At 35.5% G+C, this 25,222-nt stretch overlaps 1 protein-coding gene across 1 annotated transcript; it reads left to right on the top strand.

The window, feature by feature from the left end:
* Nucleotides 1-857: 857 nt before the first annotated feature.
* Nucleotides 858-24,596, top strand: LOC105058786 (uncharacterized). The gene is given in 20 exon segments (XM_073249133.1): nt 858-1,016; nt 5,036-5,612; nt 5,615-6,535; nt 6,538-7,586; nt 8,560-9,181; nt 9,184-9,452; nt 10,281-10,691; nt 11,472-11,587; nt 11,727-11,877; nt 13,933-14,340; nt 15,190-15,600; nt 17,053-17,394; nt 18,033-18,953; nt 19,062-19,115; nt 19,204-19,404; nt 19,489-19,575; nt 19,805-20,545; nt 20,659-21,570; nt 21,707-22,198; nt 22,300-24,596. Coding segments are annotated over 20 exon segments (10,707 nt in total). The 5' UTR covers nt 858-974; the 3' UTR covers nt 24,280-24,596.
* Nucleotides 24,597-25,222: the final 626 nt, after the last annotated feature.

A 25,222-nucleotide genomic window follows, 5' to 3' on the forward strand; every position in this document is an offset into this window, starting at 1 on the left:
GACGTTATAAAAAGGAGCCAGGGGGCCAAGCTTTTCTAGCGGCTATATTTGACCATGTGAGACGGACTAATTTAAGATTCTTCAACTGAGTTTTATAGCCATATTTCTAGCCTTCTCAAAGCAACAGTCTTGAAACAAATAAACTTTTGTCAGACTCTTGCAACATCCCACACCAGTCAATTAATCTATCTAAAATACTCATAGATAGAAAAACAAGTTCAATATTTCTAGATAATGAAAGCACCCCCTCCAGAAATTCCAATAAAACACAAACCACAACCCCAAAATCACAACAAGGACCGGAGACCTAGAGGTATCCAATGGATCTGCTATAAAGAACCAGAGGCATTTCTTAAAGGCCAGAAGTGAGCGCCCAAGCACAGTTCATTACTGAGCAAATCTGTACGGTAATAATAAAAATATGGTGGAAAAAAAGCAACAGATCTTTAGCTAGGGAACCAATGACCCCACAAATCCAGTCTTTTAACTGAAGGTAACGTAGTGCCTTCTGACAAAAGCAAAATAATTCGCATGACTCTTCAAGGTGGAGGGATGTAGGTACTAGTTCATATCAATAATAGAGAGAGGACGGGCTTCTTAGTAATTTTACAATAAAAAGTTGCAAATTCACCAACGCAAGCATGCAAATCAACGCATTATTCCAGCTGCCAACAGAAAAATAAGCGAAAGAACAGGTGGCATTTTGTCATCTTATGCTTAAATCCATATCCATTAATCTATCGATCAAAAGATAATAACTTGTACATAATTCACATATTTAAAAGTAAAAACTCATCAGCTTTAGTTGCATTGCTTTTCATCACTGTTGCCTGTCCCCATAGCAATTTAATCATATATAAGAAAATTATGGGAGAAGCAGGGGTATAAAGAACATCTACTTTTGCAGATCCATGATATTTTTTTTTTTTCCGCAAAAGAAAGCTCCTCTAGCCTCTTCATCCTGATTTGAGGCAATGGCATCTGAAGCTGGAATACTGGAATCCATCTCAGAAAAGGTGAGAGAAACCAATCCCAGCTCCACTCAGTGCTTTCTGTTTTAGCTAACTGTAGCACTAGTTCTTGGAAATTCATGATCTCCACCAAAAATAATACTAATATCTGAGGTTTTAGTTTCCAATCTTCACAAAGAGGAGCTTCTCCAAGCCCTACCAAATTGGAACTCTTCGGTAGACAGGATCATTTAAGACTTTCTTAAATATATTCTTTGAATTTGCTGAGTTATGATAAGCTTCACTCTTTTTTAAAGTAGATTAAATGCTCTGGATCCATCAGATTTCATAATCTTCATGAGTAAAAAGAATGAATCTAAAGAAAAATCTCTATGTCTTTGTGGTTCGGTACGCTCTCTACGTTCTACGGATTCTTCTTATTTTATCTGACAAGTACAGTATACTTGCATGCTGTCCAATATCATCAATGCATATACTGCTTTTTCCTAATTGGAAATAATTTAGCAATGTCCTTGTGGACAGATCAGAGGATTATATAAACTAAAGTTCTTGCTCTTTTTAGTTCCTACCATCATCGTAAATTTAAAAACAAACTATTATCAATTAAGGAATTTTTCAGATCCTCAGCCAGGACATGATATGCAGTCACTACCAGACTCAGATGTGACTTGATTCAGGAAGATGCTGACTCATCTTATAGTAGCATTAAGAACGAATTTCTAGGTTACTTAGCTTCTAACAGGCAAGTTAGATGGTCACAATTGGAAATAATCATCTATTACTTGGACATGGTGCAAAGTTACCACAGCTGCAGCAGTAAATAACAGAGGAAGAAGGAAAGAAAAACATAATGGAGCTTCAACTTGGACAAAATAAATTCTGATTGCTATAAATTTGGAGATATAGCTAGATTAGATCCATGGTTACCATTGAAGTGACATGGCGATTCAAAGGCTGAACTATGTTACCCAATCATCTAATAATCAATTACCTACACAAACATGCACAAGATAAAGGCAGAATTACATATATGATCTTCTAGACAGTTTTATTGTCCAACAACATTCCTAGTAAGTATATATGGTTACTTGTGCTGTTGAATGCTTAGATATTAAATATTTTGGTTCCACGAAACAAAAATACGGTGTGGGGAAATTAATATCTTCCTACCTATCTACCATCCCAAACACCCTGCATGTACAAAAATACACCCACACCTGCACATGCAAACAGAGTTTGACAAAGCATTTCTTATTAAACTTCTAGTGGTGGAGTTAATGAACTTTTGGCAGGTACATGACCTTTGTTCCATCACTCTGTGAGCAGACCATCTTGTAGGCACCAATCTCAATGCACATCAACCACTGATGAGTTGTTTAACACCCCCACAATAGTTCAAATTCAAGTTATGCAGTCCAACTCATATGCGCATATATACAGAGTTGAATCAAGGGGGTGGTTTGGATTCTAATCACAGCAGGGGAGTGACCACGTCATGAAAAAAGGAAGTGCTCCTCTAAAAAAATTGAAGGTTATTATAACTTGGAAAGCCTAAAAATTGTTTCAAAAACAAATTTTCTGGGGAAAAAAGTAAATACAAAAAATGGTAAACTATTGACTATATGTCAAAAGAGGCAGGAAAATAGCTAATTTTTAGTTGGGTTCTTCCGGCATGTTTCTTGGAAGTGAAAAATCTAGAGATATGTTTGCGTTTACAATAGTTTCAAACATATGCTAACCATAAAATCTTAACTTTTAGTTTTATTTTCCCTAGTTTAGCTACTTTAATCTATATCCTGAAATTTTCAACATTAATGTGACTAAGATACATTTTCTTTGGTGTGATAATTTCTTTTAATGCTTTAACATCCATGAATTTTTAAAACTAATAACTGACCTTACCATATTTCTTCGTAGTATAGATAATGAACTGATATACTTGCATCTCAATGCTCTTCATTTGGTATGACTTATGTGCTTTGACAACCGAATTTTACGGTTCACCATTTTGTGTAGATGTATTTTTTATATTTATAGATCACTTTAATGTGCAAAAAATGTTATGTGAAACCAATTTTTACTAGATAATGAACTGATATACTTGCATCTCAATGCTCTTCATTTGGTATGACTTATGTGCTTTGACAACCGAATTTTACGGTTCACCATTTTGTGTAGATGTATTTTTTATATTTATAGATCACTTTAATGTGCAAAAAATGTTATGTCAAACCAATTTTTACTAGGTCCTGCACTAGTACCATATTGATACAGTGTCAAAGCACTGGGTACAGATGTCATTCAGTACAACAAAACTCGGTATGCCTGCGATATTATGTACTGCTTTCGTACTGATATGGTGCGAATTACCCAGTACAAGGCCATATGCATCAGTACTGCTAACCTTGTTGTTGACCTCAGTTCATGTCCACAATAGTGATATAGCAACATACAAGGTTATCCTTTTTCCTTCATTCAAACACCTAGATTTTCAAAACATATAGGAAAGAAGAAACATAAAAGCAAGGTTTTAAATATCAGTATGAAACCCCATATTCCAATTAGAACAATATGGTATCGTATGGTACTGGTACTGAGAGTACATATAGAAACTAACAGAGTCAAAAGAATGAAAACCATCAATATCAATTGGTACGGTCGCTATGGTAAGATCAGTATGCACCAGCACTGGCCAATATGCACTAGTGTGGATGGTTTTGGCATTCCTATGGTACCAACGGTACTGCACCAAACTGTTGGTTTTCCAATCCATGGAAAAAAAATAATGCTTGTTCTTACAGTCCAGACTCCAAACATTAACTCCGCACGGAACATAAGTGCACAGGAACTCATTTTTTCTCTTCATTTTAAATTAGTCAATTGAACCATACTTCAAAAACTGTCAGAATATACAATTATTTTTTTAAATGTTTAAAGTTTTTTATAGGCAGACTTAAAGTTCAGTTTTTGATACTTGTCACCTCCAACTATGTAATTCCTAACCTTTCACCTTTTTATGATTGCAAACAGCATACCGTCAGTAACTTATCTGTAGTTAATAAGGCATTTATATCCAAACATTGATATACAGATCAAATCAGGTAAACTGGTAGAGAATATAATGCAAATTACATAAAAATAGTGAGATTATGCAATGATGGAACATATGCTACCAGAAGTCGCTGAGTAAGGGCTCTACTACATAAATCCTTAGGACCATTATTAGGAATGATGTATCATATATGTGTACCACTTTCAATCTGCATAACCAAACAGCTTGAAAGATGACAAGTACTCAATTAGGACAAAATAAGCACCAACTAAGGAAACAAAAACTGTCATGGAGATAGTTGGGGCATTCTATAACTTAGCCTTGGAGTGTAGTGGATTTCTCTTGTGCAAGACACCTCTCCCGGTTTTGAGGTCCAACCAATTCAAATAAGGAGGATAAAAAATTCGTCTGCCAAAAGACATTCTCAAAGGAGAGTCATGTGCACTAATAATCTTAGTAATTGATTTAGCCTGTCGCATTAGCCCATGGACACAGCATAAAAGATGATAAACAGAAAACTATATTCACTTGCAATTTCCCCAAAAACACAGTGAATTCTTTTCTTTTTTTCTTCTATATTGACCTTTTCTATATGTATACTAAGGTTTTTCTATCTGAAGCTTTCTCAACTGTTCTCCTTCTCATTATTCAGTTACCAGTCTTTCCAAATGAGTGGCTCTCATATTTTTTTACCTAAGTGCCAGTCTCACAGATGCATCAAGTTTTTACATACTAAAAAGATATGACAGAGGATAAATAATATTATAGGAATGAAGATATTTTAAGCACATTCTTGAATTAGATTCAGGCCCATTCCATTGCAATTTGTAGGGTTCTATCCCTTTTAATGAAAAATTATAAGAAAATGTGCCTTCCATGGTATTATAACATTTCACAATGCTACTTCTATCATCTTAGAATCTCCCTTTAGGGGAAGAATATGGTAGTCTGAAATATCCCTAGTGACTCTAGTACCCGTTTTCACAACTTCCTATGGTCATGTTTTCTGCAGAAAGTGCAAGATGAAACTGGAGATTTAAGATGTGCTCAAATTCACAATCCACCAGAATACATAAATAAAGCACCGGAAGTTCTGAAGGAACATTCAAATGAATCAGAAATCAAGGGAGGTTTAACTGATTCAGCTGCTTTGCAGAGCTCAGAGATGATTGGGCAATACCCCCCTCATGAAGCTGTCACAGCTAAAAGTGAAAGCAGCACTTTATCTGAGTCATCTAAGGATCAATCCTCACATTCAGTTACTGTAGGGATAATAGATAGCTCGGAGGGTGAAGTTTTTGTTGAAGCACCTCCCAGAGTTCAGATTCACTTGGAAGATATCTGCAATAGTTCCAATGCTGGTATATACAGAGAGAACCCAATTAATAAAGAAAAGGAGAAGCTAGAGAGTGGAAACATGCTGCTGAAGGATCAAAAAGATGAACTGGAAGAGGAAAAAGACGTGACCGTCCCAAAGAATTCATCATCAGAGGCAAATTTCACAGATGCAAGTCTTCATACTGCAGCTGTTACAGATGTCCCTCTTAAAGAGAAAATGCAGAGAAATGATTTTGGGAATGATAATCCTGTCAAAAATCTGATGAGCATATTTTTGAATCAACTGGTGCTAATCAGAATACTGAAAAAGCTGATGTTTTGGGTAAGGAAAAGACTTCAACTGGAATCCATGAAAACTCAGTAGTCGACCAATACCGAGATTTAGAGACCTTAGGGGATAAAGTGGATGATAAGCAGCTTGAGAAATCCATCGATTTGGAGCATGAAAAGCAAGATTTTGAAGCAATCAAAGATAAAAAGAAATCAGAAACACAAGAATCAACTGAAAATTTAAGTGTAAATCCAGAAAGATTACCACTGCCAGAGGACTTGGGTGAAACAGGGTTACAGAAAGAGGATGAAGAAAATGATAGATTTGATGATTTATCTGGCCCTCTATCTGAAGAACAATGTGACAAAGATGATCGAAGAGTAAGCATGGAAAATTGTCATGAAAAAGAAGATGTTATAGGAATTGTCCGTTCAAATGAGACATCCCGAAGTCAAAATATTGCTTCTGTGGAAGATAAAGAAGAGAAGGTTGAAGAATCCTCTTTTTTGGCATCAGAAGAGAAGATCCTCGAATCACTAGATACCACAGAAAAAGTCAGTGAAATACAGTATGGGAAGACCTCAGTTGATGCATCTGTCAAGGAATTATCCAATCTGAAGTTATCAGCAGAGGAATCTGCACTGGAGCATGAAATGTCATCAGATAAAGCTAATAAAGTATGTTTTAAGGAACAAGAACCAATTCAAAGAGCCAGGGTGATAACAATAGAAACAGAGACTTGCAAAGAAGAAACACATACGGAAATGGACCCTTGTAAATGCACTTCACAGATGAAAAAAGAACCAGAAGAATCTAACTTCATTGAAGACAGCATGGCAGACAAGGATGTTGAGTGCAGCGGTTCAGTTTCAACAGAGAAGATCCCTGGAGCAATTTATGCAAGCAAAATATAGAGAATGAAGATTTGGATGAATGCAAACAGGATGGCCAGATGGATGCCTCCATCTCAACAAAAACAGAAGTCCCAGGCATCCAAAATGACCAAGTGACTATTATGACTCATAAAGAAACATATGCTGTGCTGTATGAAGAGAATGACCTTCAAGCAAATGATCCCATGGATGCTGGAGATGATTTGAAGAAAGGAGAGAATTTAAATGAACAGGCCAAAGCCAAATCTGAAGAAGAGAAGTTCGAAGAGGTTTGCAGGGTTGTAGAAGCGCTTGATACAAGAGAAACTGTAGCAACAGCAATTTCTATGGATGAGCCCCATGTTGTATCAGCAGAGGATATAATTCAAGATCAAGAAACCACACATTCAAGAAATGAAAAGGAAAATGAGAACCAAGAAGAAGAGGAAACCAATTATGGCAATATTGATTCCTCTGCCTCTTCACTATTAACAGATGAGATACAGTTACTGAATGAAGAAAAAAAGGCGCAGAAGTTTGAAGAAATATCTGAGGTAGTGCTGGATAAAGATCATTGTCATGAAAAAGCGCTCAACCAGGATTACTTGAAGGCCCAGACCACAGTGTATGACATGCTAGAGGTATCAAAGACTCAAAATGAGGAAGGTTCACAGGAACTCAAGGACAAAGATGGAATAAATATTGACAAAATTGAAAGAGTTTTTGAAGAGAAGTATGTTGAAGCAATAGCTGAAACAAAACCATCCAATCGCATAAAAGCTTCGGAAAAAGGACATGCACAAGAAGCTGTATCTGTAGATAGTAAAGAGCACGCTGATGAAACGATCCATGATGGAACTTTAGGCCCTGAACAAATAAAAGATGAGACAGATGGTGCTAAGCTTGAAACCGATTCCATTGTGGGGTCTAAGGAAGTTGAAGTAACTGAAGGAATTGCAAATACAGAAAAAGAAAATATAGACAGCAAGTCACCCATGAACATTGAAGAAATCCCCAAGGATGATGAAGCAATGTGTGGGAATATTGAAAAAGTAGCTGCTGAATTGATCCATGAGCATCAGGTATTCTATAACTGACAAGACATTTCATGCATAATTTTTCATCAATAGTTTTAACTTGAAGTATTGGTGTGCTGTCAATTTAACAAGCTGTTCATGAGCACTTGTTCTGACTCTGAATTTCCCCTGATAATGGATTCCAAAATAGTAATCAAGCCAAACTTGAGCAATGGCCATATTTCTCAAGCTTGGCTTGATTAAGCTCTTAATAACATATTATACTATATTCACATGCATATACAGTTCCTACCTTTATATATATATATATATATATATATATATATATATATCGTATTGACATATATTGCATAACATAATAGTAATGCCAACTATTAGCCGAATGCTTCTTATGATCAAAAGATAATTCACACTTTAAACTGAGATCTAACAACTGGATCAATTCTCCACATGAATTGGTGGGAAAGCACAATGAAAGATCTTCCAATAAAGAAAGGTGCTCTAGTCCATGTTTAAAGTTACAAACAAGGATTTGGAAAAGCTTACAATAACAGAGGTGACTCATAGGAATTATTGGTGAATAAGAATTCATAAAGTCAACCCAAATGATTGGCACAAGGCAGTAACTCTTGATGGTTATAATTATTGTTATGATATAAAGTCATGAGAATTCCAGCAGTGACAATAAAGGGTTGACTTGTAGTTCATTTATAATTTCTTCAGGAGTATCTACATATGCATATATGTATGTATAAGCACAACTCCCTTACAGTTTTTTTAAGGTTATTTCCTTTCTCTTTTTTGACAAAAGATACCAGTATAAGAACCTTCTCTCTCAATAAGCTCACTCAGTCTCTCTTGCAGTGACAATAGCATTGCAATTGGTTTTCCATCCATCCTCTATTACTGAAACACATATTTGAATGCACTCAGTTTTACGGGAAAAAAAAGCTTTGACATATGTTATATTGTTATTCTCGTTACATGTTTGGATATCTTATTTTCATATTTCGTGCAGACTATAATGACAAATGATTTGAGCGAGACTGGGATTCCAATTGAAAAGAATGACAACTTGGAGGAAAATGTTGGTGATTTACCTGTTGCACACAAATTGGATGAAACCATACAGGTCTGTGAAAACATGGATCACATTAAACAAGAGCTGGAACCTGAAAATGTTGAAAAGTATTCAAAATCAGCAGCTAGACATCAGAGTCAAATGACTATGGCTGATACAGAAGCTACTGATCTGGACAGCTCAGGAGATGGAGTAAGCATGGACAAAACACTCAGTGCTTCATCCACCATTCAAGCTTCTATTGTGGGGAATTCACAGAAAGTAACTGATCCAGAAGAGGCTGAAGAGAAAATATGCAAAAAAGTCAATGAGAATATAGGCCATGATAAACATTTAGGAGAATCTCTTGGGGAGGAGGCTCAGAAGGATATCCATAAAAAAATTGAAGATAACAAAAGGATGGAAGAAATTATTCCTGGAGATGAACAGAGAGATAAGACAAAAGCAGGAATGTTCTCAAATGAGGAACAAATGGAAGGTAAGAAACTTAATAAAGGAGATGAACTTAAACAAGGGAAGGAAACTAATGAAGCTGTTGTGAATAGAGAGATCTGTCTAGAAGAAATCCAATCATAGATGCTTCAGAAGATGTCCAGAAGGAAGAAAAGTGGGGAAACAAGCTTGAGAAACCCTCTGATGAGATCTCTGTGAAAATAATCATGGCTCAAGATAGTGCTTCCAACAAAGACGATTTGGAGAAAAAGAGCTCTCCAAAGGAGAAAGAAGAAAGCTCCCAAGAAAAGGGTGAAGTGGGTGTAACACTTGAGCAAACAATAGAAAGATTACATACTGAAGATCCGAATAATAAACCACATTGTAAAGATGAGAAGGTATTGAAAAGTTTCCACAACAACCTTAATATATTTTCTTTATGATTGTTTATATTCAACAATGGAAGTTAGTTACTAAATAATTGCATAAGAATATTAAAAAAAATGAAATATAACCAGAAAGACAATAAAAAAGGTCACAACCTTGTTCCTACAATATACTTTTCTCCTTTCTTTTTTCCACAAAAGTTATTTTAGCTATATGAATTTTGCCTTGAACATAAGCCATTTTGTTATTTCACAAGTGTACTAACCAGGGTCTGACTCTCGGAGAAAAGCCAATTATATAGAAGGTGCATCCTCACAAGCTAATTTGCATCTCTTGTGATTTCCCTTTAACAAATAGAATCTTTGTATCTTAACAAATAGAATCTTTGTATCTTCCAAACCTTTGATATATAGGTTCATTCCTCCACTGCTTTGCAATTCTGTCCTAACAAGTTGCAAATATGAGACCTAACCTGGAATACACTTCTTAAACCTAATGTGCCGAGTCATAATTTATATTGTAATCACAGATGGACTCAAGTTGTCAAGCAAATATCCCCCATTGTTAGCATTTGTTCTTCACTAAACTGACTCAGCAATAATCATATTAGAATCTCGATTTCATATATAAGCTTCAAGCCCTACTTTTGTTAAAGGTCATTGCATATTATCTTGTTGAAAAGATTTTCCTTCTCTTTTTACTATTAATCTAATAATTCGACCATGTTTTTTTTTTTTTTTTGCGGGGTGGGGGAGGGGGCAGTGAAGGACCATTTATAAATATCCCTACATTGTCATATTGATAAATATTTTTTTAATGACTTAAAATCTTTCATGCAGACTTCCAGCATCATTGGCAAAAATGGTGATGCTAAACCTGCAGGGGTGAAGGATGAAGCTAGAAATGACAGCAGTGTAAATGAACTTAAACAAGGGAAGGAAACTAATGAAACTATTGTGAATAGAGAGATCTATCTAGAAGAGAATCCAATTGTAGATGCTCCAGAAAATGTCCAGGATGATGACAAGTGGGGAAACAAGCTTGAAAATCCCTCTGATGAGATCTCTGTAAAAATCATCATGGCTCAAGATAGTGCTTTCAACAAAGAAGATTTAGAGAAAAAAGGCTCTCCAGAGAAGAAAGAAGAAAGCTTCCGAGAAAATGAAGAAGCAGGTGTAACACTTGAGCAAACAGTAGATAAATTGGATGCTGAAGATCCAAGTCATAAACCACATGATAAAGATGAAAAGGTATTGAAAAGTTTTCACAACGACCTTAATCTATTTTTTTATCATTATCAACAATGGAAGTTAGTTACTAAACAATCGCATAAGATTATAAAAGAATGAAATATAAAGACTTAAAAAACTAGAAAGACAATAAAAAAGGTCACAACCTTGTTCCTGCAATATACTCTTTTCCTTTCTTTTATCCGCAAAAATTCTTTTAGCTATAAGAATTTTGCTTTGAACATAAGTCATTTTGTTATCTAAGTACTGTACTAACCAGGGTCTGACTCTTAGACAAAAGCCAATCATATAGAAGGTGCATCCTCACAAGCTAATTTGCATCTCTTGTCGTCTTTCTTAACAAACATAATCTGTCTTCCAAACCCTTGACATACAGGTTCATTCCTCCATTGCTTTGCTCATCTTTTCAAAGCTCTACAATTCTGCCCTAACAAGTTGCAAACATGAGACACCTAACCTGGAATACACTTCTTAGACCTGACATGTCCGGTCATAATTTATATTATCATCGCTAGTGGACTCAAGTTGCCAAGCAAATTTCTTTCATTGTTAGCATTCATTCTTCACTAAACTGATTTAGCAACAATCATATTAGCATCTCCATATCATACATAAGCTTCAAGCCCTAATTTTACTAAAGATCATTGCATATTATCTTGTTGAAAACATTTACCTTCTCTTTTTACTATTAATCTAATAATTCGACCATGTTTTTTTTTTTTGATATCACTACACTATCATAATGATGAATATTTTAATGACTTAAAATCTTTCATGCAGACCTCCAGCATCATTGGTCAAAATAGTGATGCTGAACCTGCAAGGGTGAAGGATGAAGCTCGAAATGGCAGTAGTGTTAATGAACTTAAACAAAGAAGGAAACTGATGAAGCCGTTGTGACTAGAGATATTTGTCTAGAAGAGAATCCAATTGTAGATGCTCCTGAAAATTTCCAGGAGGATGACAAGTGGGGAAACAAGCTTGAGAAACCCTTTGATGAGATCTCTATGAAAGTCATCATGGCTCAAGATAATGCTTCCAACAAAGATGTGGAGAAAAAGGCTCTCCAGAGGAGAAAGAAGAAAGCTCGCAGGAAAAAGATGAAGCAGCTGTAACACTTCAGCAAACAGTAAATAGATTGGATACTGAAGATCAGAGTCATAAACCACATGGTAAAGATGAAAAGGTATTGAAAAGTTTCTGCTACAACTTTAATCTATTTTCTTTATTATTCTTTATATTCAACAATAAATGTTAGTTACTAAATAATTGCATAAGATTATAAAAAAATGAAATATAAAGACTTAAAAAACCAGAAAGACAATAAAAAGGTCATAGCCTTGTCCATGGAATATACTTCTTTTTCCTTTCTTTTTTCCATAGAAGTTCTTTTAGGTATACGAATTTTGTTTTAAACATAAGCCATTTTGTTATTTCACCAGTGTACTAACCAGGGTCTAACTCTTAGAGAAAAGCTAATCATATAGAAGGTGCATCCTCACAAGCTAATTTACATCTCTTGTTGTCTCCCTTAACAAACAGAATCTTTATATCTTTCAAACCCTTGATATATAGGTTCATTCCTCCACTGCTTTGCTCATTTTTTCAAAGTTCCACAATTTTGCCCTTACAAGTTGCAAACATAAGACAACTAACCTACAATACACTTCTTATCGAGTCAAAATTTATATTGTCATTACAAATGGACTCAAGTTGCCAAGCAAATTTCTTTCATTGTTAGCATTTATTCTTCAATGAACTAATTCAGCAACAATCATATTAGCATCTCGATATCATACATAAGCATCAAGCCCTAATTTTGCTAAAGATCATTGCATATTATCTTGTTGAAAAGATTTTCCTTCTCTTTTACTATTAATCTAACAATTCAACCATTTTTTTTTGTGTGTGTTAGGGGGGTTAAGGACCATTTATAAATATCACCACTACATTGTCATAATGATCAATATTTTAATGACTTAAAATCTTTCATGCAGACTTCTAGCATCATTAGTCAAAATGGTGATGCTGAACTTGCAAGGGTGAAGGACGAAGCTCAAAATGATACCAATGTTGATAAACTTAAACAAAGTAAGGAAACTAATGAAGCTGTTGTGAACAAAGATATTTGTCCAGAAGAGAATCCAATTGTAGATGCTCCAGAAAATGTCAAGGAGGATGAAAAGTTGGGAAACAAACTTGAGAAACCCTCTAATGAGATCTCTGTTAAAATCATCATGGCTCAAGATAGTGCTCCCAACAAAGAACATTTGGAGAAAAATGACTCCTAGAGGAGAAAGAAGAAAGCTCACAGAAAAAGGGTGAAGTAGGTGTAACACTTGAGCAAACAATAGATAAATCGGATACTGAAGATCCAAGTCATAAACCACATGGTAAAGATGAAAAGATATTGAAAAATTTCCACAACAACCTTAATCTATTTTCTTTATCATTGCTTATATTCAACAATGAAAGTTAGTTACTAAATAATTGGATAAGATTATTAAAAAAATAAAATATAAAGATTTAAAAAAACAGAAAGACAATAAAAAAGATCATAGCCTTGTTCCTTCAATATACTTTTTTTTCTTTCTTTTTCTATAGAAGTTCTTTTAGCTATACGAGTTTTGCTTTGACCACAAGCCATTTTGTTATTTCACCAATGTACTAACCAAGGTCTGACTCTCAGAAAAAAGCCAATTATATGGTAGGTGCATATCCTCACAAGCTAATTTGCATCTCTTGTGGTCTCCCTTAACAAATATAATCTTTATATCTTCAAAATCCTTGGTATATAGGTTCATTCCTCCACTACTTTGCTCAACTTCTCGAAGTTCTGCAATTCTACTGTAACAGATTGCAATCATGAGACATCTAACTTGGAATATAAATCTTAGACCTAATGTGTCAAGTCATAATTTATATTGTCATCATCGATGGACTCAAGTTGCCGAGCAAATTTCTTTCATTGTTAGCATTTATTCTTCACTAAACTGATTCTACAACAGTCATATTAGCATCTTGATATCATATATAAGCTTCAAGCCTTAGTTTTGCTAAAGGTCATTGCATATTATCTTGTTGAAAAGATTTTTCTTCTCTTTTTACTATTAATCTAATAATTCAACCATATATGTTTTTTTTTTTGGGGGGGGGGGATGGGGTGGTGAAATATCATGTATAAATATCACTACAATGTTATGTTGATGAACATTTTAATGACTTAAAATCTTTCATGCAGACTTTCGGCATCACTGGTCAAAATAGCAATGCTGAACATACAAGAGTGAGGGATGAAGCTCAAAATGACAGCCATGTTGATCAAATTAAACAAGAGAAGGAAACTAACGAAGCTGCTGTGAACAGAGAGATTTGTCTAGAAGAGAATCCAACTGTAAATGCTCCAGAAAATGTCCAGGAGGATGACAAGTGGGGAAGCAAGCTTGAGAAATCCTCTGATGAGATCTCTGTGAAAATCATGGCTCAAGATAGTGCTTCCAACAAAGAAGATATAGAGAAAAAGAGCCCTTCAGAGGAGAAAGAAGAAAGCTCCCAGAAAAAAGGTGAAGCAGGTGTAACACTTAAGCAAATAGTAGATAGATTGGATACTGAAGATCCGAGTCATAAACCACATGATAAAGATGAAAAGGTATTGAAACATTTCCGCAACAACCTTAATCTATCTTCTTTATCATTGTTTACATTCAACAATGGAAGTTCGTGACTAAATAATTGCATAAGATTATAAAAAATGAAATATAAAGACTTAAAAAATCAGAAAGACAACAAAAAGGGTCATAGTCTTGTTTTTGGAATATGCTTTTTTTCTAGTCTTGTTTTTGGAATATGCTTTTTTTCCTTTCTTTTTTCCATAAAAGTTCTTTTAGCTATATGAATTTTGCTTTGAACATAAGCCGTTTTGTTATTTCACCAGAGTGTACTAATCAGGGTCTGACTTTTAGACAAAAGCCAGTCATATAGAAGATGCATCCTCACAATCTAATTTGCATCTCTTGTCATCTCCCTTAACAAATAGAATCTTTATATCTTCCAAATCCTTGATATATAGGTTCATTCCTCCACTGCTTTGCTCATCTTGTCAAAATTCTACGATTCTGCCCTAATAAGTTGCAAACATAAAACCTAGAGTACACTTCTTAGACCTAACATATCGAGTCATAATTTATATTGTCATCATAGATGGACTCAAGTTGCCAAGCAAATTTCTTTCATTGTTAGCATTTATTCTTCAACAAACTAATTCAGCAACAATCAAATTAGCATCTCAATATCATACATAAGCTTCAAGCACTAATTTTGCTAAAGGCCATTGCATATTATCTTATTGAAAAATATTCCTTTTCTTTTTACTATTAATCTAATAATTTGACCATGTTTTTTTCTTGAGGGGGTGAGGTGGGGGTTGAGGACCATTTATAAATATCACTATAGTCATAATAATGATGAATATTTTAACGACTTAAAATCTTTCATGCAGATTTCCAGCATCATTGGTCAAAATGATGATGCTGAACCTGCAAGGGTGAAGGATGAAGCTCGAAAGGACACCAGTGTTGATGAACTTAAACAAGGGAAGGAAACTAATGAAGTTGTTGTGAACAAAGAGATCTGTCTAGAAGAGAGTCCAATTGTAGATGCTTCAGAAAATATCCAGGAGAATGACAAGTGGGGAAATAAGCTTGAGAAATCCTCTAATGAGATCTCTATGAAAATCATCATGGCTCAAGATAGTGCTCCCAACAAAGAAGATTTGGAGAAAAAGGACTCTCCAAAAGAGAAAGAAGAAAGCTCCCAGGAAAAGGGTGAAGCACCTGTAACACTTGAGCAAACAATAGATAAATTGGATACTGAAGATCAGAGTCATAAACCAGATGGTAAAGATGAAAAGGTATTGAAAAGTTTCCGCAACAACCTTAATCTATTTTCTTTATCATTGTCAACAATGGAAATTAGTTACTGTTGGAAATCAAAATTAAATTCATACTTGTGGATTTGTTCCGTCGCTATCAAATCTCAGATCAGATTGTTCTACTGGCTAGTTTCAATTGCAATCACAAACGAAAAACAACCTTTTCCACAAGCTAACTGCTTCTGTACAGATCTATCTTTTCTTTAGAGAGTTTTTTTGGTCAAGGAGAAGTCCTTCGAAGGATATCTCAAAGAGTAGTTTTTTCTCTTTTAAAAAACTGATGTTAGTTTGTTTTTCTTTTTTGCGTAGGAGTGAGGTTTATGAATATAATTGCCTTTTGGCAATTTTAATAGAAATGGGTTGGGCGATGTTGGCCCATTATGGATGCCCAACCCAAATCCATTTTCTATTATCTCTCACTCACACATGATGGGCTCCACATTATCCCCATGCAAACTAATCTCCTTTCTCTATACATTCATACTCAACAAATAGCCTATGCGACTAGCATACTATTGTTTGAGAGCTCATTGCTATATATTTGTTAGGAGTATATAGCAGCTTAATTTATTAAAAGGAGAATGTATGCTTGTATCCTAGGCTCATTTTTGTTACATCGATCTAAGTATCTTTGATCCCTCAATTAATTAATTACGTATATAGAGCAAACTTAATCTCTTATCATCTTGTATTCACAATTATGTACAATTACTCATAGGCAACATAATTGGTCAACCGGTGAATACAAGTAAAGATATGAACAAAATAGTCATCCCATCTCACTACAGTCCCTTGGCTCCAATTTAATCGCTTTTGTAGATATGTCCCATTAAATCGAATCACTCATGATTATTGGTAACATATTAAGATAGCAGTTATTAAATTAAAACTTAAGAAAACAACTGAAAGTCGTTGAGGGTACTTATATTTATGGTCATTTTTACCTCAAGGGTCTCATACAATGAAAAAGCAGAGATCCATGCTCTCATTACCCTTATTGGTCGAGTTTTGCACACGTGATATGAATCACATGCTATAGTATTTTTCTTCTTTTTCTTGGAAGTGTATGTCTTTCTTTCATAAATGAATACTATATAGATGATAATTCAAACATACCATAGTGCCTAACTTGAGTTCTTTCATTATTTAGTTAATTTCTCTTATTCCAATGAAGAACTCACATCTGACATTTAGACAGACTAGATCGATTGTAGGGCTATCCGCGTTGATCACAAGATTAGTTATTATTACAATGACATCATCTTGATTTATTATCAAGGCGACATATGTTTTAAGCATGAGCTCTCTATTATCAATATTGTGTATTTGCTTAAAAACTGTTTCATCCTAGTGACAAAGACTTTAACATATGTCCATTACAATTCAAATTTCATCTTAAGCAAAGCTTCTAATTTATCATCTATGAAGCAGGTTTTTGAGACGATAAATACGAATGGTGACAATGAAACTGCAAAGTCAATGAATGAGGAATTTCTAGAAAAAAATATTAAGGATGCTCTTGATAGTCATTCCTTGGCCACAGAAGAAATACATGATCCAGCTGGGGAAAAGCTTGAATCAGAAACCATTATTGAATCTGAAGAACAAATTCATCACACTACCAGCAACAAGGACAACATTGACACTGATATCTGCAAGGAAAAGGCAGACTCCAATAGACTTGATTTCATATCAGAATCAGTACCTGAGGACCAAAGTGGGGAATCAGATACCCCCACAGTTGACAACTTAACAGATGATGATAAGCTTAAGGTGCGTCTTTGTCTAAGACATCTACATTTGACTTCTAAGATATGGTTTAGCATATTCAATTAACCATGTATTTTCTTTACCTCAAAATTAGCACATAGTTTCATCATTCAGTCATCTTAATTAAGACTTTAATGTTTTTTAAGCAGAATCCTGAAACTGCTAGTATAATTGACGCTACTCAAAATGCAAAAATGAAGGATATGAAAGGTATATACACTTAATAAAAAAAGGCATATACAAGAACATTGATGAAATTCCTGATGCAGTTATTGGGAAGTATGAAGAAGACAACAGTTTTTTTTCGTGAAAAACAGATTTATCAAACTACCAACACCAAAGACGATAGAAATTAATGTCCACAAAGAAAAGACAGAATCTGATAAGCTTGCAATCATCTCAGTATCAGTTCTTAAGGCTCAATATCAAGAAACAACTGGTGAATCAGAAGCCACCAAGAGTCATAAATTAACTTATGATGATAACCTTAATAATATGGCATTATGGTGGGATCCTTTTCTAATTTCATCCATTTTTAACTACAATAGTTCAATGCAGAAAACTCATTTACTTAATCATTTTTTCCATTGAGCTCCCATCATAATGATGATGTTGTCATTGTTTTATCATTTTTGGAGCAGATTCCTGCAACAGGTGATTTGAATGATGACCATGAAAATGCAAAGGTGAAGTATGAAAGCATCCTAGAAAAGAGTATGGACGCTATTTCTGATAGTCACGCATTGGTCCTGGAAAAAACATATGGAAGAGTTGGTGAGAAGTACAAAGCCCTCAATTCCATGTCTGAAGAACAGATTCAAGCTACCAATACTGAAGAAAATAAACAGGTTGCTGTCTACAATGAAAACATAGACATTAAAAGGTTTGAAATTGTTGTAAAATCAGGGCCTAAGGACCAGAGTCCAGACAAAATGACCGGCAAAATTGCGAAGACACTTGATATGATCAACGATAAGGTCAATCCTTTATCCAATTCACAAGCTTCGATTGAGCATACATTACAGGAAGAAGAAAATCCTACAGTTTATGCTGAAACAACTGGAGTGCACAAAAGCACAGAACATTCAATATCGGAGGAAGACAAAAGCTCGGACAGCAAATCATCAGGATCAAGCCTAGACCGGAGTGCTGAAAGTACAATTTTGAAAGAAGAAACTAACAATGATGCAATATTAGGATCAAGCTTGAAACATAATGTTATAGAAAATGCTTGTGAATTGGAATCTGAAGGAAAGCAACATGAGGTACCAGAGGAAAAAGAAACTTCAGATACAGTCCTTGAAGAATCTCCTAGCATGACGAGTGGTGCACTTGAAAGATCTGTAGAAAATTTGAATGGAAAACAAATGATATGGGAAAAGGAAGCAAGTGAGAATAAAGACTCCTTGAGAACAGAATGTGAATTTGTTGAAGAAGGATTCCAGGAAGACAAAGAAGAAACAAAGATCGTGGACCAAGCAGCTGAAAGTGCATACAGTGATAAAAACAATGAAACAAATGAAGTAAATGATAGCACGAAAGTTGGAATTACAAATAAAGAGGTTGGTTTGGACTTTATAGTTATTATCATGCACATAAATAAATGACCTTTCCTTTTCCTTCTTTTCTTATTTGATGACTTCAAGTTGAAGGTGTAATTCATCATACAGGTTGAGACATCTGATGATGACAAAAGTCATGAAGCAAGCTGCTCAGGCAAAGAGGTTAGACCACACCAATAACTGGAATTGTATCATACGTATTTCTTAGTAACATACTATTATTGAAATTTGAATGGCTCCTGCGATGCAGTATATAATTATCAAACTTCAGAGCAAAGATAATGAAAATGCAAATATTAAGGATGAGGAGAGCACAAACAACAGCATTAATGACACACCTGTCACCAGTGCATTGGGCAGTGAAGCAGCATCTGCAAGCCTGCACAGAGGTCAGAGAGAGTCAATAACTAGGGAAGAAGAAATGATAAGAAATATGAAATTAGATCAAGAGGTTTGTTTGATATAAAAGTTTCCAAGTTTATTTCCCTTCCTCTATTATTGCCTCTATCCATTATCATTTTACACTGTGACACAGGCTGCCTCTGATTTGACATCAGTTGAACAACATTTGGAAGTGATAATCAAGACAAATCTTGCCAACATTGATATATTAGAAGAGGATGTAAGTCATGCTAAAAAGGTTTATATCAAGAGATATTAAAGTTGTGAACCAATTAATTATATAGGAAGAGCACAGAGTTGAGTCATAAATGGGATCTTCTTTTTTATTCCCTTTTTAATTCACTCTCTTCATTACAACCAAACAGAAGCTCCAGCTGTTTTCTTTTTCACTACATAGGCATTTTGCTTATCAAAAAAGTTTTCAACTGACCAGTGTATATGTGGTGCAGAAATGCAATTTAGTTGCTCAGTACATTGAGTCTGAAGTTGTGAATGCAAAGGATGAAGAATGTATAAGCAAGACTGATGACTTACCCACAATACCCGCACCTGCCAAAGAAGTGAGATGGGAAATAGAAGAAAAACATGAGAAATACCTCAATTATGAAGAACAAATTCATGAGAGAAGTATCACAGACAACACCATGGATAATGAAACCCTTGAAGAAGACAAGAATATTGAGGAGGTTGAAAGAGCTCTTGTGAGGATGTCTGAAGAACAAAGTCACGAGGGTACCACTAAAACAGGAATCATTGAGAACGAGAAACTGGAGGTTGCATTATCTGCTTCCCAAAATTTTGATGAAGAGAAAACAAGCAAAATAGCTTTTTTATCAGAGGGCAATGAGCACAGCTGTGAAGCAGGGAAAGTACGCAAAAAAGCAACTTGTATGCTCTTAAAGGAAGCCAAATCTATTGTTGAAGCAGCATCTGGAACAAGCTTGCAGTCTGAAGTGGGGGCTGACGAGCTAAATGAGGATCAGACATCAGTCTTTAACCGAAAATTTGAAAGCCTGGACCCTGAGAAAAATCAAGAAGAAGAGACACCAACAAGAGAAAGAGCTTCAGATGCATGCATTGGAGCACCCCACAACTTGGTGTCTGTGGAACCTACAATGGACGCTAGAGCTGAGAATATGGTAGACCTAACTATAGAAGAATGGAAAGCAGCCAAAATAATGGACAAAGAGGTCAGAACATGGCATGGAACAGAAAGCATTTTGTTTTCCATTTTCCTATTCTGTTGTTACTTGTGTTTCTCCCATCACTACCATTCTAAGCTGTTGCTTTATCTACTATGCAGGTTAAAGACTCTGTTTTGGCATATCATGAAAACTCTGAAACAACAGCTGAAACAAAATCCAGTAAAAATGGGCCGAAGGATGATGCTTTGACAGTAAAAAAGAATTCAGTTGAACAAAACATGCAAAAGGATGTCTATTGGATAGGTTCAGAAGACCATATTCATGATGCCACAGAGGATCATGAAACAACAAAATGTGTTGCACGAGAGAACAGAAACAAAGAAAAGATGGAAGACAGAAAAATGTTACAGTCAAAGAAAATGGAAGATGAGAAACAAAAGGAAAGAAAAGAAATACAGGAAGACATGGAAATTTCTGAAACAATTTACCCCAGTAAATGCAACAATGAGAGTTTAGAAGAGAAGGGGACTTTAAATAAAGGTTCGGAGAAAGAGATATTGGAGGTTGTGGAACCTGAAAAAGCTCTCATTGCCTTTAAAATAATGGAAGAGAGTGAATTTATAGACAGGTTTGTATCAAACAAAGAAGAGCCAGAAGTTGAAAGAAGTTTACAGGCAAAGGAAATGAAAGATGAGAAACAAGAGGAAGAGAATAAAATACAATCAAAGGAGAAAATCTCTGAAGCAGATGACACCAGCAAATGCAACAAGGAGAGTTCAGAAGAGAAGAGAATTTCTGAGAGGGGTGCAAAGAAACAGAAAGCGGATGATGTGGAGCTTGAAAATCTCCAGAATGTGGTTCCTGAGGAGCTTGAAGTAGCATATCAAACTGAAAACATTAATAGTGATGGACAAGAAAAAGAGGTTACTGATGATAGCCTTAAGGCAGACTTTCATAAAAAAGAAGACCAGGCACTTGAAGATATAGTAATTGAATTGGATGTCGTCGATCATAGTAATGAGCCAAAACATGATTCTGATGCTACAGAAGGTGTCCTTGAACAAGAAAAGGTATATTTATAGCTTCTTTAATCATTTTTTCGATTGTTACTGCCGATAAATTTATTAAAATTTTAGGCATTTTAGCACTATCTCATTTTCTGCCCATGACTTGCATCAAAGCTTTTACCAAATTTCTGATGAGCAGATCCTAGAAGTAGTGAATTTCAGTGCAACAAAAAAGGACCAAATAAAGATGTTTGGCAGTTCATCCATCAAGAGTGATCTGGTAGAAGAAATCAAAGATGTAGAACCATCAGGATCTCACCTACAGAAGGAGAGTGTGGAACCTAAGGCCCTTGAAACTGAGGAGAAATTTGAAAGCATCAGCTTTGAGGAAGAACCCAAGAAAAATGAAAAGTTGGGTGTGGGGTCACAGAATGATGCAAACGAAGCAATACAGGTTGAAGAAGTGTCAAACATGGTGTTTGACAGACTACCGATAGCTGGCTCAAGTGAGAAAACTGAAACAAAGATCACATCAGAAGATGTTGAAGCTCCTGATGTTGCCCATGTAACAGACAAACCTTTCCACGAACAGATTCAAGGAGACAAGAACAAAACTGAGATAAAGAAACCAGAAACCAAATGGGAGCTTGAGGAAACTGATACCATAGTGAATGAAATCCTAAATGATAAGGTCAGGCTGAAATAACCAGAATCTCAATCTCTTCTATATTCTGTTTCCTACCTTGTCAATTATTTTTAACAACTAAATAGAAGCTTTTGTCTACACTACAGGTAAAGGAACCTGGTTATATGCCATCAAAAAAGAACCATGCGAAGATGGAATTGCCTGAGAAGATGGATACCACATCACCAGTCGATGAGGAGGAGCCAACAAAGAATGCTGAATTTTCATCAATTAAAGCATCAAGCAGTGAAATCATGCAGGATGTCGGTGAGAACCTTGATAAGGAATCTGTGCCCAAAGAATCCACTCAGATAGATGCTAAGACCAAGGCTATGGGTCTTGAATTTACAAATAATATGATGAATGATGAAGAAGGCCCAATTGAAATTGAGAAGTTTGAGCACATATCCACCAATTCAGTATCTGTAGACAGGACATGTAACAAAAACAGTATAACCTCTGATGCTAATGATAAAGGTGAAGAGGCCATAGACCAAGAAGACAGAGAGAAGCTAGAAGAAGCTTCAAACTCGGTGTCCGATGAAAAGGTCAATGAGTGGGATGATTCCTTGGCTGCATTCATAGAGGATAAGGATAACTCACAAAACACACCTATCAAACAAGCAACAGAAGTGGCCACATCAGCAGAAGAAAAGGAAATGATATGGCAGACAGAAGGGGAAACTCATGAAAAAGTTAGAGATTTTGGTAATTCAGAAAATGAGGAAAACCAACAGACTAACCAAGATGATTTGCCTGTATCACGTTTTTTAATGAACCGAATCATGCAGGAAGAAGGTGATAAGCTGGCGGAAGCCTGCGACGTGAAGTGTGAAGATCAGCTACAAGTAAACATTCATGATCAGAAAAATGATGTCAACATCTTAAAACAAGAAAGAAATTCAGACTCATTGTCTGTTGAACAGGTAAAATATGACACAAGCAGATCTGAAGGCAAAGTAGAGGATTTAATAAAAAATGATGGCAGCTCCGATTTGGTGCAACAGAACCATGATTTAAAGAAAGATACAGAAAATGCAACATTAAAGGATGATGAAAGCCCAGACAGAAATCTTCTTGACACATCTCTAACATTGACAGCTGGTGAAGATGTGAAGGATGAACTTTCACATTTATTTGATAAAGAATTGACTAACGTCGTTTCAGATAATAACATGGAAGTGGTATCAGCAGAGGGACATAGTCCAGAAAGTAAAGTGGATGTTGAGGAGTTGAAAAAACTAGATAATATAATTCCAATACCTGCTCCTGAAATGATAACGGAAAGCATTATCCAAAATGATGATGAAAGCCTAAAGAAAAACAGTGATGTTGCAACTGTTATTAAGGCTTTTGAAGAGGATACTTTAAAGAAAGAGGGTGGAAAAGAAAGTCCAGAAATTTCTCAGGACATTGCAGAGAATGACCAAGCTTCCTATGCGATACCTGAGGAGCAGACTCCTTCAGTCGCTGAACCAGTTGGAAATGCAAAGGGTGAAATTCAGATTAAAGAAACTGTATCAAATGGTGATCAACCTGAAAAGTCCTTTCAGTCTTCTAGCATTGAAAACAGTATACTTGGAGAAGCTTTAGAAACTCAGTCAGGAGGTATAAAAGTCAAGACTGGAAAAGAGAATCAAGATGGAACTGCAGAAAGCCAAATGAAAGATGTGAAAAATAACCTAAGTGAAGAATTAAAAGTATCTGATCCACATAAGGTCCAGCAAACTGAGCCCATAGTGGAACATTCCGAAGAAACAATCCAGACAGGTGAAAGGATTTTGGCAGAAAGAAGCCCAACAGTCAGTGCAGATGAAAAGCATGCTAAAGAGATAGCAGATGCCCATATGAAGGAAGAGAAAAATGGTGAAGAGAAAGATGAAAAGGAAGAGGAAGATGAAAATAAAACTGAGGAATCAGGCCACGATGCAGCAGTAGTTGTGGAAGCTAAAGATGCAGATGTGAAACCAGCACACAAGAAATCACACAATATTTTATCAGGTGTTGGATCAAAGGTCAAACATTCAATTGCAAAAGTGAAGAAGGCCATAACAGGTAAATCTTCACACTCAAAGACACTTTCCTGAAGATAAGAAAAGGTAGGCTAATAGATTATGAGCGTGTGTCATGATACTTTGTTGGTTTTCTTTTAGCAAGCTTTTGTTATGACGTTAGCAAGAAAGTGGAATTGAATGATCTTCATCATCTATATAGCCCCTGATGCTTGTATAATTCCTTTTCTGTGGGGGTACTCGTAACAGTCAGAGACTGTTGATCTTTTATTTTGGATCATAATGTGATTAAGTCTAGAGTGCCACTTGACATGTGTGAATATGTACACTATATTATCTGTTGTTATATTCCATCTGTTTGAATGAGATCAGTTTGCTAGGATATTGCATAAGATTCCATTTCTTTTTGCATTACAACCGATGTACACTTTCCATTTTGGGTCCTCCTACAATTATTCCAAGGTACATGGAAGTAATAAACATTAAATATGGAGGTAAGAATTCAAAACTATACAGAAGTTCACCACAACATTTAGCAACTGAAGAGCACCAGGTTTAGATGAAGCCTGCACATGCCTTTAACAGGGATCATACAGTCTAAACATGTCCAGAGCATTACCTGTTATGACTGCATATACTGCCTGATACAACTCTGCAATTGCTTCCCTACAAGATTGCTGTAGCTTGACTAACTGCTATGCAACACTAGCAGTGGAACAACATACTGATACAGGCATCATTAGATGGTACAAACTATACACAGACAATGCAAGAAGACAAACTCAGTTAGCAAGGAAGAGATCAGGAACAAATATCTTATGGGCATGGGAAAGAGTGAATCTAGAAATCGGAACCCAAAGCTGAACTAGCAATTGGGTGACTCTTCCCAGTTAGCTACAAGAGCATACTAAGAACCAACAAACTTCCGATGCATCCAAGAAATATAATAACCGATGAAGAACCCACATCATGAAGAATCAAGAAGGCCACCAACAGAAATATCAACACAACAAAAGAG

Source organism: Elaeis guineensis, chromosome 15 (assembly GCF_000442705.2).
Source record: "Elaeis guineensis isolate ETL-2024a chromosome 15, EG11, whole genome shotgun sequence".
Taxonomy (NCBI): domain Eukaryota; kingdom Viridiplantae; phylum Streptophyta; class Magnoliopsida; order Arecales; family Arecaceae; genus Elaeis; species Elaeis guineensis.